General features: G+C 41.4%; 1 protein-coding gene across 3 annotated transcripts in view; it reads right to left on the bottom strand.

The window, feature by feature from the left end:
- The window catches only part of SPTBN4 (spectrin beta, non-erythrocytic 4), a 114,568-nt gene that overhangs the window by 53,083 nt on the left and 43,330 nt on the right, over positions 1 to 18,155 (bottom strand). For 2 of the 3 annotated variants that reach the window (XM_073549274.1, XM_073549275.1), the window contains 2 exons: positions 16,329 to 16,531; positions 15,855 to 15,945 (listed from right to left, as the gene is read on the bottom strand). In XM_073549274.1, the coding sequence (XP_073405375.1) occupies positions 15,855 to 15,945; positions 16,329 to 16,531 (294 nt within the window). Of the gene's footprint in view, positions 1 to 7,328; positions 7,709 to 15,854; positions 15,946 to 16,328; positions 16,532 to 18,155 lie in introns of those variants that run through there. The other variant, XM_073549276.1, reaches the window with a different exon arrangement.

The raw sequence follows: 18,155 nt of genomic DNA, 5'->3' as shown, positions 1-18,155 counted from the left end.
CAGCTGAGTATTCCTACATTTGACAGCTGTCCCTCCTGACTCCCACATACACCAAAGAGCTTAGTTCGGCCAAGCGTTCATGTGTCCGTGCATCAGACTTCTCTGGCAGCGGCTTCTCTCCTCTGTAAATAAAAATGATCGGGAGTTAAAATTCCAACTATCCGATCCTTCTCTTCCCTCTGATGGGAAAGGATTCACATGGGGAGGTCTCACCAAAGCCAGCAGATTTGGATGACTTTCATCTGTGTATGGGGTCCCTAAAGTGGACCTGTCACCAGGTCAAAAGTGAATATTTTTTGCTCTATTTTATTTCCACGTCTCCCCTGACTATTGCATTTTTAGTTGTTTTTTTTCAAATCCAAAGATATGGTCCTCTTAATTTAGTGGTAATTTTTATATCTTTATAAAGGGGCATGTCTCACAGGGTAATTATGCAGAGCTGCCTAAAGACATGCCCCAGAGGATCCTGTGAGCCACTCCCCCCTTAGTAAAGAACATAAAAATTAGCACTAAATAAAAAGGCTTACAGTCTCTGGAACAGAATGACGGATTTAAAAAAGGAAAAAAAACAAACACTGAAATACCCAGGGCAGCAGAGGATATAAAATAAGAGTAAGAACTAGTATTTTTTTTTTTAATACCAACAGGTCCTCTTTGAAACTAAATTTTCCCTGCAACCACTGAGGCCATTCTGGCCGTGGCTTTATCGCGTAAAATGACGGACGAGGCCAAGTTGGGGGCTCTGGGCAGAAAAGATTCTGGACCGACCCCAATAAAAGTCAACATGGCCTTCAAGATTTTGTTGGACTCTATTCAAAAATGAATCACGTGTAGCAGTCACACCTCCCCCCCCTTATCTACAGAAGCGAGATTCTAATCGAGACATATGAACCCGGCATTACTGTCTCTATGCATCCGACCACTGAAGTATATGATAATTCAACATAGTAAAGCATCATATGATATAATCATCGCAGGTGAATGAAGTGATACCAGTGCGATAGACAGATTTATAGATGGCATGGCTACATTAGTGTAGATGTGTGTTTCTTCGCTGGAGAACAAGTCATTGAAATGCTAACTAGCAGCAGGAGATGCCTGGTAGGTAAGTATCAGAGCACTGTGTGAAGATGAATCCCCCCCCCAAGGGAGCTGAATTCCCGTCAGCTGAAATAAGGCGTCTTGGAGGTGACCGAGATAATCAGAATTACAACAGCTAGAGCTGCTAGTAGCACCCAGGGCTGGGAAAGAAGCAAGTTAGGATTATCCTGCAAGGATAAGAACTGCAGACCCTCAATACATAAGATAAGTCTAGGGCCGCCTGAGACAATTATAAGATGAGCGTCACACTACACCTGCGTCTATTTACATAGAGCCTAAATATGGTCCTTCAAAGTGACTGTTTAGGTTCCCTATCAATGGAAAGGGGGTAAACTACTGAGCTCAGGGATAGGTAATATTATAGGATTTAATTCAGTACGTTCATGTATAAAACTACATAAATGCTGCCAGAACTAGAGAAAGCCTTTGTGTCCTGCTGACCCAGCACTATTCCCAGTGATTGACAGCTTTTCCTTATAAATTCATATGGGCAAGAAGGAACAGATTCAAGGGCTTTCTCTAAAGGTACTGGGAGGAAAGGGAGTCACAGGCTCACTCTTTGAATGGACACCAAGTTGGATCTCAGGCTCTCAGTGTGTGGGCAGGGCAAGTAAGACAGACTGGCAAACTTTCTCAAAGTGTGGGCGGATATGCAGGACTCGCAGGCTTTCACAATGTGTAGGCGGGACATGAAGGACTCGCAGGCTCTCTCAATGTGTAGGTGGGGCATACAAGACTCAAAGGCTTTCTCAATGTATGGGCGGGGCAAGCAGGACTGGCAGTCTTTCTCAATATAAGGGTGTGACATGCAGAACTCTCAGGCTTTCTCAATGTGTGGGCAGGGCAACAGGACCCCCAGACCTTGTCAATGTGTGGGCGGGCATGCAGGACTCGCAGGCTTTCTCAATGTATGGGTGGGCATGCAGGACTTGCAGTTTTTCTCAAGTTGTGCGCACGCAGGACTCTCAAGCATTCTCAGTGTGTGGGCAGGGCAAGCAGGACCCCCCAGACCTTCTCAATGTGTAGACAAGGCATGCAGTACTTACAGGCTTTCTCAATGTGTGGGCAGTGCAAGCAGGACTAGCAGGATTTCTCAATGTGTGGGTGTGACATGAAGGACTCCTAAACCTTCTCAATATGTGGGTGGGGCAAGCAGGACTTCCAAACCTTTTCAATGTGTAGGCAGGGCAAGTAGGACTCTGAAAACTTCTCAATGTGTGTGCGGGGCAAGCAGGACTTCTAGACTTTCTCATTGTGTGGGTGAGGCATGTAGGACTCTCAAACCATTTCAATGTGTGGACGGGGAAAGCAGGAGTTCCAGACCTTCTCAATGTGTGGGTGGGGCAAGCAGGACTCCCAAACCTTCTCAATGTGTGTGCAGGGCAAGCAGGACTCCTAGACCTTCTCATTTGTGGGAGAGGCATATAGGACTCCCAAACCTTCTCATTGTGGGGGTGGTGCAAGCAGGACTCCCACACCTCAATGTGTGGGTGGGGCAAGCAAGACTCCCAGACCACCTCAATGTGTGGGCAGGGAAAGCACGACTCCCAGACCACCTCAATGTGTGGGCAGGGAAAGCACGACTCCCAGACCTTCTCAATGTGTGGGTGTGGAAAGCAAAGCTCACAGGCTTTCTCGTGTCTGTGGGGTGTGCTGGACACACAAGGATTTCTTTACAGGAAAAGAGAGACTCAAACACTTTTTCTCTGAGTCCAGACAGCAGTTAAACATCTTTTTACATAAAAATACTATATTACATTATAGAAAACTATATATCCCTGAGCTCAACCTCTTCCCCTCGGAGATCTGACAAAGCTGCTTTAAGACGTGCAATAAAATTAAAGTATGTATGACGGCAATGGGACAATTTTCCACAGCTGCCGACATCTTTGGAGGATTACATAGCTGCAAGAATATCGTAAGGCGCACATGACATTTTCAGCATTCAGCTGTAAGACTTGTGTTTAAATTACTCTTTAACCCCTTCAACCCTGGGCGATTTTCCATGTGTTTTTCTTTTTTTTTCGTTTTGTTTTTTTTCCCTCCCCTTCTTCCAAGAGCCATAGCTTTTTTATTTTTCCATCCACATAGCAGTATGAGGGTTTTTTCTTGTGGGATAAGTTATACTTTTGAATAATATTATTTATTTTATCATGTGATGCACCGGACAGTGGGGAAAAAATATTCCAAGTGCATTGAAATTAAAAAAAAAAAAAAATTGCAATTCCACAATAGTTGCTTTGGGGGTTTTATTTACCATGTTTACTATATGGTATAACTGACCTGGCAATATGACTATCCAGGTCAGTACGAGTATGCAGATACCAAACATGTATGGTTTTATTTTTCTTTTAGTGCTGAAAAAAAAACAGAAATTTTTACGAAAAACAACATTTTTGCTTTTGTTACCATTTTCTCCGAGATCCATAACATTTTAATTTTTCAGGATCTGGGGCTGTGTAAGGGCTGCCTTTTTTACTGATACCATTTTGGGGTAGAAGCAATGTTTTGATCACCTCTTATTATAATAATAATAAATAATAAATTTTATTTTTATAGCACCGACATATTCCGCAGCACTTTACATTTCAGAGGGGATTTGTACAGACGATAGACATTACAGCATAACAATAATCACATACAGTAGATTATAACAGATACCAAGAGGAATGAGGGCCCTGCTCGCAAGCTTACAGTCTATGAGGAAAAAGGGAGACACGAAAGGTGGGTGGTAACAATTGCCCTGATTGTATGGACCAGCCATAATGTTAAGTGTGTAACAGTACAGACACAGAGGGCTAATGGATGCATAAAGCATGTGGGAACATGATGCAGGGAACCTGGTTATGGTAAAACTTTTGGCTGTGCCACACAGGGATAGATTAGGTTAATATGTTGAGGCGATAGGCCAGTCTGAATAAATGCGTTTTCAGGGCACGCTGAAAATTGTGGGGATTGGGGACTAATCGTATTGACCTGGGAAGTGCATTCCAAAGAATTGGCGAGGCACGTGTAAAGTCTTGGAGACGGGAGTGGGAGGTTCTGACTTTTGAGGATGCTAACCTCAGGTCATCAGCAGAACGGAGGGCGCGGGTGGGGTGGTAGACTGAAACAAGGGAGGAGATGTAAGGTGGTGCTGAGCTGGTGCTGGTGCTGAGCACCATTATTGTATTTTATTGTAATGTTGCAGCAGCTAAAAAAAACTAATTTGGGCGTTTTTGATTTTTTTGTTTGTTACGTCATTTACTGATAGCATTAGTTTAATTTATAGTTTGATAGATCGGACTTTTACTAATTCAGCAATACCAAATATGTGTATTTTTTATTTTTTAACTTTTTACATTTGACCTTGAGTTTTTTTTTTCCATATTTTTAAAACTTCACTTTTTGCTGTCTCTAATAGTCCCTTTAGGGGACTTGAAGCAGTGAGCATACAATCAAATGTGCTACACATAGGACATCAGCACTGCCATCTATAGTAAAAATCACAATCTCCTATGCATGCCAGCAAAACTCTGGCTTTGACAGAAGAGTCATTATAACAGGCACATGGGGTCACCCCCAGCTGTCATGGCAACCCATTGGCACCACCTCCATGTTTTTTTTTATTCAAATAAAGACTTTATTCTTGCTGTGTGCTTATTTACAATATAGGATTAAGTAACGGATAAGTGTCTTAGGGCAGTTTCACACGTCCAGATAATTCCGGTACAGGAAAAACCGGTACCGGAGCTATCCGTGTGCATACGGAGGTCATCCGTGTGCTATCCGTATGTCCGTGTGTACCATCCATGTGCTGTCCGTGTCCGTGTTTTTGAAAAATTATTTTTAATGTTAACCCTTTGACTTTTAAAAACACACACGGATCGCACACGGACAGCACACGCGTGCGGTACGTGTTTACACGGACCCATTGACTTGTATGGGTCCGTGTGATCCGTGCTGTTGCACAAAAAACGGACATAGCGTGTTTTGCACACGGACACACGGTCCGTGAAGACAGGCTGACATCTGCATAGACACATTCATGAGAATGTGTCTACGTTTGTCAGTGTCTCCGGTACATGAGAAAACTGTCACTACACGTACCGGAGACACTGACGTGTGAAACTGCCCTTATTGATGCCTCGCTATTACTAATCTGTGAGCTTGATGTCGCCAGACAAGACAAAGGTGACATCAACCCCACAAATATGAACCCCATTTGCCACCGCCACAGGGCAAGTGGGGAGAGCCAGGCAAAGCGCTAGAATTGGCGCATCTAATAGATTTGCCCTTTTGTGGGCGGCTGTGGGCTACTATTTTTAGGCTGGGGGGGTCAATATCCATGGTCCCTTACCAGCCTGAGAATACCGGCCTCCATCTGTCTTCTTTAGCTTGGCTGGTTGTCAAAAATGAGGGGAAACCCACAACGTTTAAATTATTTATTTAAATAATAATTAAAAAAAAACAGTGCGTGGATCCCTTTATTCTTGATAAAACCGGCCTTTCTAAAGTTGACAGATGAGGGATGCAGCCCACAGCTGTCAGTTTTGCCTGGCTGGTTATCAAAAATACAGGGGAACTTATGCCATTTTTTTATTATTTAATTATAGCACAGGCGTCAGCTGATGAATACTCCCATCATCCGCAACCTGTTCTCACTGTTATTAGCAGCAACTGGTGTAGGCTGATGGGAGTAGCAGTCCCATCAGACACTGCTTGCTCTCGCTGTTATCAGTTGAATATAAATCTCAACATTCTCTCCCCTGACAGTGCTGATCTCTGCATGAGTAGGGAAGAATGATGAGAGCAGTCTTCAGCACCCAGCACCAGGGAACAGCGCAATCTGTACCGCTACTTCCCAGGCGCCGGTATGTGTCACACCGATGACACACGGATGTCATCCATCTGCGGGACGTTTTGCACACCATGCTGCTGTTAAATAAACGTACACACTGTCTGTGGGAACACACTAACGTGCAGAGACAAATTAGACCAATTCACTTGAATGTGTCCATGTGTGTAAGGGTCTCCGATACTGATTTCTGAAATTGGGGGCTTCAGTCCACTCCAGTATTATGTGACAGCCTTTGTGACCTGCCAAATCACACAGTGTTGTCCTTGTGGAGCTGAGATCACTATTTAAATTCTTACAATGCAAGTCTACGGGTCTCAAAAAAGCGATAGGGCGTTGTTCCGAATCTCACAGACTTGCACAAAGAAGGTAACAAAGAAGACAATGCGTGATCCAGCAGGTTACAAATTGGTCACGTGATGCCGGAGTGGACCGGAGTGCTGCTAAATTCGGCAGATGATGCCAATCTGAAATGTGTTACTGCAATCATTACACATACAAATATCATGGCTACCAAAGTGAGAAATGAAAAAAAAGGAAAGAAAAAGTGCTCCTGTTAAGACCTTTGCTTCAAGCCCAATAATCGTTTTTGCACTTTTGATTTTTCTCTCTCTTGTTTTTCCAAAAGCCAGGACTTTTTTAGTTGACTTTTGAATAATGCCATTCAATTCACCATATAAAGAAGGGGGCTGGGGAAGGGCACAGCCTAGGGGAAGCCCCCCATGACTGCCATGGGTGGGAAGTTTTAGAACTGGTGTTGTGCCAGTTTGAAATGGTTGGCCGGGACGGGGGCCAGGGGAGGGGTTTAAGGTGGGGGCAGCCTGTATTAGGGAAAAAGTGCGGGGAAAAACCGCACTCACCAGCCAGGAGCAGAGGAGAGAAGTCCCACCCACCCTCCCTGTTTTGGGAGCATGTTGAGGGCTGCTAGGGGATGTACGTTTTAAAAAAAAAAAAAAAAAAAAAAAAAAAAGGTGATCGGTATATAGATTCTTGTCAGGGTCTATATGAGGCGTTGTTGTTGCTGTTGTCACAGTGGCTGTGGGGCGGGGGGTGGGGTTCTTGGAGTTGACGGTGATTGGTCGGGGAAGGATTCGGAAGTAACATTCCCGACAGTTTAAAATGGTATGGGGGATCTGGCTTTTGGGTATGGGCTCTGGACGGGGTTTTACCTCGGGAGCTATGGTGGTTGGTCTCCCAGAAGGGGAGTTACGGTGCCCTCGAGCTGGGCTGGACGGCTGGGGGTAACATGGTGGAAATAAGTTTATAGCCAGATCTTTCTAGCTCCAAGAACCCTCCCCTCATAATTTTGAATTATTTAATGTTTATTGTTAATGTTTGTTAATAAAATTGGCCGCTGTGGCCAAAATTATCCAAAGAATTTAAATTGTACCTTGTCTTATTCTCAGGAGAAGGGAAAGAGGGGGATGATAGGAGGCGGCGAGGTATCGAGGAGAAGGTAAAACTGAAGTCGCCATATGCGGTCATGTCCTGGAAACAATGGGGAGAAATGGTAAAAAAAAGTGTAATTCTGTCATTGCATCATATTTGCATAAACACTGTTCTAGAAGAATTAAAGGGTTATTCTATTAAGAAGTTGCGCTCAATCCACAGAACAGGTGGTAACTGCTGGATCATTGGGGGTCCGACTACGGAGACCCCACCATCATTTTATATTCATATAAAGCATGGTTTTCCAGCGCCAGTGGATGATTAGGATGAGAGGGGCTGAAGTATCTGCGGTCTCTGAATACAACATGTACATCAGGTCGAGAGGACAGATTGTGCTGTCATCTGTTACAAGATGTCTCCTGACAAGTCCCATAAAGCTGTACATCCGAATCATGAGCAGAACATCACATCCCGGGTGCAGGACCGCGGGAGGAGAAGGTGACGAGTCACCAAGGTTATAAAAGGAAAAATAGCATGAGAGAACCACCTACTGTGTAAATCGGGCTTGTGTGTTAATTTTTTTTATTTTTGGTAATTTTTTTTTTACATCACCCACAATCTGTATTGAAATTTAAATGGAAATTTGTAATTTTCACACAGTTTTCTTTTATTTTTTGTTCATTTCTTGATAGTTGCAGCTGCCAGACCTTTTTCCATTTCTGGAAGCTTCATTATATGAGTTCTTGCTTTTTTGTGTGTCGGTACAGCCATGTTGACATTACACAAATACTGTAGGGGGGTTCTGCACATTTTGTACAGGTGTCCGCACCAAACTAGGTAATAATAATCTCTAAATTATTGCATTTTTAATTTTTGCTGCAATTTTTATGGATTTTCGCAGGTTTTGAGGCAGCGGTTTTAATTTTTTTGATTCTGTACTTTAAAAAAAAAAAAAAAAAGCAGATTTTTTGGGGGGGATTTTTCTTTCAGGCTCCCCATCATAGAAGCCTATGGAGAGTGAAAAAAAAGCACCAAAGCTGCACAGTTCAACATACGCACAGTGAGACAGAATTTTTATGAAATCACATCCACTTTTCCTGGACAGTAAAAGGAAGTAGCATTTCTGCACAAAAAAAAGAGGCGTTTACGCTACGTGTGAACACAGCCTAACTGTCCAAGCAAAATGGATGTGATTTCATAAAAAAATCCACCCACTGTCGTCTAATGACGCTGCTGAACTGTGCGCTTTTGGTGTATTTATTTCTCCATGAGCTTCTCTATGAAGCCAGAAAGAAAATGCATGCCAAAAAAAACGCAGTTGCATTTTTGAGAGCAGAACGCTACTTTAAGTCTGCATGAAAAACGCATTAAATTGGGGAAAATGCATAAAAAATGCATATGAAACACAATTACCACAGAAGATTGTTATTGACTAGTTTGGATCTGACACCTGCAGTTAATGTAATGTGCAGAAAAAAAACCCACAGCATTTATGCTACGTGTGAACATGGCCTCAGTTACATTTTTATAGCTACAATTGAGAAAAAAAAGTCAATCACAAAATTTTTCAAGCTATTCACCGATCACAGTAAAAAATCTGATCACTGTATTGTATGGGTTCCTACAATTACAGGGACACCAACTATATCCATGTTATTTGCTGATTTCTGATTTTTTTTATTGCATTAAAAATGTATTTTTTTATTATATTTATTATTTTTTAGTACAGTGCTGTGCAAATTAATTGGGACAAAGCATTTTTTTAAGTAAAATCGTAAGTTGGTTACCAGTCAGTGATTCAAACCAGTTTTAACTGCTTTGAACAGGCACTCACACCTGATCAAAGCAGTTAAAACTGGTTTGAATCACTGACTGGTAACCAACTTACAATTTTACTTAAAAAAATGCTTTGTCCCAATTAATTTGCACAGCACTGTAATTTTAAAGCAAAAAAATCTGATTTATTTTACTTCTACAAAACAGAAATGCACTGGTATATAGAGATGTATCTCTATGTACCAGTACAATCCATCTGTAATTTAAGAGATTACACTGTACCTTCAAGTAGAGAAATTCTCCCACAATACCTCTATACTTGTCAGGGCAGCCTGTGACTCGTAGGTTTTGCTATTGCCTCCAATGATACAGTAATAAATGTCAAGAAAATTTAATGTACATCTGTAGAGAGTAGAGAGATGCCAGAACCACCACCCGAAATCAAGGGAGGAGTAGCTACGGGGCAGTGAAGACGTCAAGAGAGACATTGCACGGTACGTGGAAGTAGAGATATTCCACTGACCTCCCGGGACAGCTCTCCCAAATGGGGAATGTCAGGCTTGACCAGAGATATTTTGGAGCTATGCACATGTACATTAGCCACAATGAATAAATTCAGGCCCTATTTTTTTTGTATTGAAGCATCTTATGAGCGTGTGCAAAAGTCATTGTTAACTCATTGTTATCTGCTGTATGTAGATGTTACTTGTCATTGTAATCCTGCCTCTGATGATAAAAAGTCTGCTGAAAACTAGAGAAAAGCCTCAGTGCCTGGGTGTGAAAACTTCTCTTTTTTTAATAAATAACATGATATGAAAAAAAAAAAATAAATAATATATATGTGTGTGTGTGAATATATACACACATACAGTGGGGCAAAAAAGTATTTAGTCAGTCAGCAATAGTGCAAGTTCCACCACTTAAAAAGATGAGAGGCGTCTGTAATTTACATCATAGGTAGACCTCAACTATGGGAGACAAACTGAGAAAAAAAAATCCAGAAAATCACATTGTCTGTTTTTTTTTCATTTTATTTGCATATTATGGTGGAAAATAAGTATTTGGTCAGAAACAAAATTTCATCTCAATACTTTGTGATATATCCTTTGTTGGCAATGACAGAGGTCAAACGTTTTCTGTAAGTCTTCACAAGGTTGCCACACACTGTTGTTGGTATGTTGGCCCATTCCTCCATGCAGATCTCCTCTAGAACAGTGATGTTTTTGGCTTTTTGCTTGGCAACACGGACTTTCAACTCCCTCCAAAGGTTTTCTATAGGGTTGAGATCTGGAGACTGGCTAGGCCACTCCAGGACCTTGAAATGCTTCTTACGAAGCCACTCCTTCATTGCGCTGGCGGTGTGCTTTGGATCATTGTCATGTTGAAAGACCCAGCCACGTTTCATATTCAATGCCCTTGCTGATGGAAGGAGGTTTGCACTCAAAATCTCACGATACATGGCCCCATTCATTCTTTCATGTACCCGGATCAGTCGTCCTGGCCCCTTTGCAGAGAAACAGCCCCAAAGCATGATGTTTCCACCACCATGCTTTACAGTAGGTATGGTGTTTGATGGATGCAACTCAGTATTCTTTTTCCTCCAAACACAACAAGTTGTGTTTCTACCAAACAGTTCCAGTTTGGTTTCATCAGACCATAGGACATTCTCCCAAAACTCCTCTGGATCATCCAAATGCTCTCTAGCAAACTTCAGACGGGCCCGGACATGTACAGGCTTAAGCAGTGGGACACGTCTGGCACTGCAGGATCTGAGTCCATGGTGGCGTAGTGTGTTACTTATGGTAGGCCTTGTTACATTGGTCCCAGCTCTCTGCAGTTCATTCACTAGGTCCCCCCGCGTGGTTCTGGGATTTTTGCTCACCGTTCTTGTGATCATTCTGACCCCACGGGGTGGGATTTGCGTGGAGCACCAGATCGAGGGAGATTATCAGTGGTCTTGTATGTCTTCCATTTTCTAATTATTGCTCCCACAGTTGATTTCTTCACTCCAAGCTGGTTGGCTATTGCAGATTCAGTCTTCCCAGCCTGGTGCAGGGCTACAATTTTGTTTCTGGTGTCCTTTGACAGCTCTTTGGTCTTCACCATAGTGGAGTTTGGAGTCAGACTGTTTGAGGGTGTGCACAGGTGTCTTTTTATACTGATAACAAGTTTAAACAGGTGCCATTACTACAGGTAATGAGTGGAGGAAAGAGGAGACTCTTAAAGAAGAAGTTACAGGTCCGTGAGAGCCAGAAATCTTGATTGCTTGTTTCTGACCAAATACTTATTTTCCACCATAATATGCAAATAAAATGAAAAAAAAACAGACAATGTGATTTTCTGGATTTTTTTTTCTCAGTTTGTCTCCCATAGTTGAGGTCTACCTATGATGTAAATTACAGACGCCTCTCATCTTTTTAAGTGGTGGAACTTGCACTATTGCTGACTGACTAAATACTTTTTTGCCCCACTGTACATACACACACACACACACATTTCCTGTCCAAAGGATTTGGCACAACACAGTGATCGCTGGGGTTCTGACAGTGAGCCTGTGAACATGTCCATAGATTATAATGGGTATGTAATAACTATGTACAGTCATATGTAAAAGTTTGGGCACCCCTATTAATGTTAACCTTTTTTCTTTATAACAATTTTGGTTTTTGCAACAGCTATTTCAGTTTCATATATCTAATAACTGATGGACTCAGTTATATTTCTGGATTCAAATGAGGTTTATTGTACTAACAGAAAATGTGCAATCTGCATTTAAACAAAATTTGACCGGTGCAAAAGTATGGGCACCCTTATCATTTTCTTGATTTGAACACTCCTAACTACTTTTTACTGACTTCCTGAAGAACTAAATTGGTTTTGTAACCTCATTGAGCTTTGAACTTCATAGCCAGGTGTATCAAATCATGAGAAAAGGTATGTAAGGTGGCCACTTGCAAGTAGTTCTCCTATTTGATTCTCCTATGAAGAGTGGCATCATGGGCTCCTGAAAACAACTCTCAAATTATCTGAAAATAAAGATTATTCAACATAGCTTTTCAGGGGAAGGATACAAAAAGTTGTCTTAGAGATGTAACCTGTCAGTTTCCACTGTGAGGAACATAGTAAGAAAATGGAAGAACACAGGTACAGTTCTTGTTAAGCCCAGAAGTGGCAGGCCAAGAAAAATATCAGAAAGGCAGAGAAGAAGAATGGTGAGAACAGTCAAGGACAATCCACAGACCACCTCCAAAGACCTGCAGCATCATCTTGCTGCAGATGGTGTCACTGTGCATCGGTCAACAATACAGCGCACTTTGCACAAGGAGAAGCTGTATGGGAGAGTGATGCGAAAGAAGCCGTTTCTGTAAGCACGCCACAAACAGAGTCGCCTGAGGTATGCAAAAGCACATTTGGACAAGCCAGTTACATTTTGGAAGACGGTTCTGTGGACTGATGAAACAAAGATTGAGTTGTTTGGTCATACAAAAAGGCGTTATGCATGGAGGCTAAAAAACACAGCATTCCAAGAAAAACACTTGCTACCCACAGTAACATTTGGTGGAGGTTCCATCATGCTTTGGGGCTGTGTGGCCAATGCCGGCACCGGGAACCTTGTTAAAGTTGAGAGTCGCATGGATTCAACTCAGTATCAGCAGATTCTTGACAATAATGTGCAAGAATCAGTGACGAAGTCGAAGTTACGCAGGGGATGGATATTTCAGCAAGACAATGATCCAAAACACCGCTCCAAATCTACTCCGGCATTCATGCAGAGGAATAATTACAATGTTCTGGAATGGCCATCCCAGTCCCCAGACCTGAATATCATTGAACATCTGTGGGTTAATTTGAAGCGGGCTGTCCGTGCTCGGCGACCATTAAACTTAACTGAACTGGAATTGTTTTGTAAACAGGAATGATCACAAATACCTTCATCCAGGATCCAGGAACTCATTGATAGCTACAGGAAGCGACTAGAGGCTGTTATTTTTGCAAAAGGAGGATCTACGAAATATTAATGTCACTTTTATGTTGAGGTGCCCATACTTTTGCACCGGTCAAATTTTATTAAAATGCAGATTGCACATTTTCTGTTAGTACAATAAACCTCATTTGAATCCAGAAATATAACTGAGTCCAACAGTTATTAGATATATGAAACTGAAATAGCTGTTGCAAAAACCAAAATTGTTATAAAGAAAAAAGGTTAACATTAATAGGGGTGCCCAAACTTTTACATATGACTGTATAAAACACAAACATGTGAATGAGGTCTTACATTTATGAGCTGATTTATTTTTTTTTACTGTTTTGTTGCTTTATGGGCCTGTATTGTTAAGATCCATTTACACAAGATAACTCACGGGTTAATTGGAAAATTTATACCACCATAAAAATTGCTTTCGGTAGCACATCACCACATGTAAATAAGGAATATGCTGCCGACAACATGATGCTGTATGGCGACAGAGCGATCATATTAACAAGCGCTGATCGACTTGTGAGTTTGCTTCCCGATATTGCGCACTATTATCTCATATGTCAGTTCCCCGTCCGGATCCTGAACCTGCAGCTTTCCAGCAGATAATGACTGTATTACACAGGCAGGGTCTGCCATTGGCAGCAGCGACTGGAGCCAAGCTTCTCCCGTTGCTGCTAACTTCTTAAATGCCACTTTCAATCTCTAAGAGCAGCATTTAATGCGAGCTGTGATTTTTGCTAAATACTAAATTACTGTGGTATTGCCATATACAGTATAATAGATCAGGTAAAAAAAAAAACAGAAAAATATATATATATAAAAAATACCCCTGTTTTCCCCAACTACCCAACTAAAAATAAACAAACAAACAAAAAGTCTGTAAAGTAAGTCGGGTTTATCAAATTATAAAATTAACTAACTCGATCAGTAAACCCCATAAAGAGAAAAAATATACGCCAGAATTGTGTCTTTTTGGGGGGTCACCGGAATAAAAATGCAATAATTAGGAATTACCGTAAAACATATTTACCCCAAAATGATATTAATAAAAACATCAAATCGACACCCAAGAAATAAGCTTTCACACAGCTCCATTGGCCAAAAAAGAAAAACATTACAGGTCTCAGAAAATTGACACAAATGCATTTTTTTTATAATGAATTTATGATTTTTTTTTTACCACTTTAAAAAAACAAACAAACAAAAAAACAACTTTATAAAAGTTTGTTATTGCTATCATTTTAGTTACCAGGATAACCATATTGCCCAGTCAATTATACCATATGATGAAGTAAAAACAAAACCCAAAAATTAATGGCGGAATTGCGCATTTTTTTATTTTTTGAGCAGTGTCCCAACATGTGAAATTTTTTCCCCCCTCTTTCCAGTAAAATGAATAATGTCACTCAAAACTACAACTCGGCCTGCAAAAAGACCAAAACCCTCATATGTCCACGTGGATGGAAAGATAGAAAGAATGTTATGATTCTTGGAAGAAGGGGGAAAAAAATAAAGGGCAAAATCGGAACGGGAGGGGGGGTAGAGGGCTTTTACTCCGTCAGCTTTGGATTTCATGCAACATCACATGGAGGTTTTTAGATCATGGATTCAAGAAAAATATGTGAGAAAAAAAAAATCCAACCGCATTTCCTCCTCTATCCAACTACAAACGCATGGATGAAAACATGGCGTCACACAGCAGCTTTGACACAGAAAACCATCGAGGCCTAAAACTGTTCCACATATGTGTCTATTTTGAAGGTGTCGGACTAGAAACATCGATTTGAACTGGTGGTGATTTTTTTTGTTTTATTATTTATTATGGCTGACTTCCCCTGTAACTGGGACTAGCATATTAGGACCAGTTACAGGGAAGATTTGACTCCTGCTTGAACTGCAGAGCTGATCTGGGTCTGCTAGTACAAAGAAGATCCTGCTCCATACCGACACTCAGTGATTATCCAGAAGAGGAAGCGTTGTCAATGCTTCCTACACTGAAAACACAGAGATTATGTACACAGAGATATGGAAGGCAGAAACCGTACTAAACCATCTATGCCTTCTCTATGGGGAGTCTGGCTGTGTCTGACAGCCAATTCCCGAAGCTTATTATTCTGCAATGACATTCTAAAACATCACTTTAGTGTCATAGGTGGCTCAGCCAGACGTTTAAAGGCTATGAGCAGTGCAGAATTCATACCAACAAAAATGAAAACAGAAAAAAAATCGTCAATGTAACTATACTCATAAGAATAAATGGACAAAGCCAACAAAGGTAACCAGACATTTGGATATAAAACTTCAACAATTTACGAACACAGCTTAAAAAGGTCCCAGGTACATTTAAAATATTGCACCAAGGCAAAAAAATGACGCGTTTTGGACATAAAGCTGTCCTTAATCGTGGTATGGACATACGTCAGATTTGATGCCGATTTTAAGCAGCAAATAACGCAGGTGTTACATACAAATTGTGACGTGTGTATTGTAAAAGGGAGAAAGCCCCCATTATAGTAAAGGTCAATTTACACATAGAAATTTAATTTCCACTACAATCTAATATTACATAGCGACAAAGAAGCCTCTCTCTATTTCGGCTCATATAAAGAGCAAAAAAGGCATAAAAACAGAAATTTATAAAACGTGGGGGTCACACCTCACAAACCCGTTACATGTAGCATCACCTTAATGTGCCCCAAATGAGTCTGTGATGTAGGAAAAAGCAGCTTACAACACCGAAAACTCAACATTTCAGCAAGAAGGTCTTACCTCATTGCAGTCCTGCAGAAAGTGATGCAGCTGTAGGTGGTCTTTTAATCTTTGCAGCCATTTCTGAGCCAGGGCCATATTACGTTGGCTCCTAGTGAATAAAATATATCATAAAGTTTTGACTTTTGAAAGGTCAAACAACCAACGATCGTATAATAATGGTATAACCTACCGATATGTGACTATTATGATTAATTACTGTGTATTTATATGTTTTGTCACTCCAATCTTCCACAAATATAGATTTAATATAACTGTGGTTACCTGCCGTCACCAGTAGAGGGAGCTTACTGCATAAAGTTTATACATTGAATGCTATAGACTTACAGTATGCAATGAGCTCCCTCTAGTGGTGACCATTATATTTTACCTCTGTATCTATGCCGGGAATTGGATCTATATTTCTGTGCAATAGCTAAATATCATCACCATCATCATCGCTAAGAATAAACCCAGCTTTGTCGTCACTCTCACCTTTTCTGAATGGCTCCGATCCTCTCCTGAACTCGGTCTGCAAAGACGTTTCCAAGTCGTATCAAGCTCTCGCCTGCTTCCACCGCCACTGTCACTTTCTGAGCATTCATGTCCATGGTCGTCAGGAAATCTTTATGCTTCTTGATGGCCATTTCTACCCCTTCCACGGTATGTGATAACTCAACATGAGCCAGAGCCGATTCCTACAACCACATAATCAGACACTGTACTGTTTTAGTTTTTTTTCTTTTTTTGAAAACATTTATCATTTCTTCCCTACATGCTCTGTGAGCGGAATCCTCCTGGCATGGTGCCTGTTAACCATCCTGGGACAAAGGATGTTTGCTTCCACGCCCCTTTTGACAGCATGCAGCCGCACAGACACAGCAAAAGACCGGCTGCAGCTGCATCCCCTGTCTTATTTCTGTCCCCCGGCTGCAGTTTCGGTTTACAATAAAAACAAACTGTGCTTTTCCCACCCTCCCAGGGTTCAGCACTGAGTCTCGGCTGCTGCTCCCAGTTATTGACTGCAGTGCTGATGTCACGTTTGCAGCACTGCAGCCAATCAGTGAGCTTAGTGACTCTGCTAGAGTTTACGGCACCAGCTGCTGAGTTCAAAGATTGGCTGTAGTGATGTTGACTTGACATCAGCACTGCAGGCAAAAAAGAGACTGGCAACAATGGCACTCAGAGATGGACCTGGGGAGGGGGAGTAGACAGAATTTGTTTTGCTTTTTTTTGTTGTTTTTTTTTTTTTGCTATGGTTTTTCAAAAGCCACATCCATGAAACAGTGATTTCCCAAATACCGCTTAAAAAATAAATTAAAATGTATTTTGTCTCAGTCTGCCCCTGCGCTCATAGCATGCAGTCTCACAGACACAGTGGTAGAGACTGCAGCTGCATCCCCCTCCTCTGTCTATTAGTCAGGGGGTGAAAAACAATGTAACGGATCCAGAAGGTAAAGAGGAGAGATAATTACTGAATATATTAATCCAAACTTTGCAACCTATGGCAAAAACTATTAGTTTTTCTTATTTTTTTTAATCAGATCATTTTTATTGAAAGCTCAATACAAATTTTTCATTGTTAATTTTCGTGTATGACATACTAATTCCATATTATAAAACAGACAAAACATGACAACTTCAATTCACAAGCCCTCTCTTAACTCAAATCCCAAAGTTTTTATTATTTTTCACCCATTAAAAAAAAACATGCTACATGAACAACCACCTCTTCCAAATTTGCATCGGACCTGATTTCTTTTTACAAGATATGTTCTGTAAAAACCCAAAACAGACTTACTACTCAACCATTTTATTTTTGCTTAATTGGCCAATGCATCTCAAATAAAAGGAAAAACAACTTTGTCAATTGTCTTCATTAAAAATTTCCCACAATACACTTGGCATATTAGCAAGAAGTAAAGGCCCCGTCTCACTAAGCAATCTCGGTAGCGAGATCGCTGCTGAGTCACAACTTTTGTGACATAACAGCGATCTCACCAGCGAGATCGCTGTGTGTCACAGCGATCAGCGAGCGGCCCCCCTGCCGGTATCGCTGATCGCTGCAAGAAACCTCTGGACATTTCTTTGGTCGCTGGTCTCCCGCTGGCCAGCACGCATCGCTGTGTGTGACAGCGGGAGACCAGCGATCAGGTGTAAAAAAATAATTAAAAAAAATAAAAAATATAGTTATTCTCACCTTCCGACGTCCCGTTCAGCCATCCCGCCTCTCTCCACGCTCCGGTCCCAGTGATCCTTTGCACGAATGACCGCGAGACTTTGTTATCCCGCGAGACCGTGACATCTCGCGGTCATTCGTGC

This window comes from Dendrobates tinctorius, unplaced genomic scaffold (genome assembly GCF_039654945.1).
Source record: "Dendrobates tinctorius isolate UK_male_01 unplaced genomic scaffold, ASM3965494v1 ptg000158l, whole genome shotgun sequence".
NCBI classification, from domain to species: Eukaryota; Metazoa; Chordata; class Amphibia; order Anura; family Dendrobatidae; genus Dendrobates; species Dendrobates tinctorius.
This window is presented reverse-complemented; position numbering and strand designations above follow the sequence as displayed.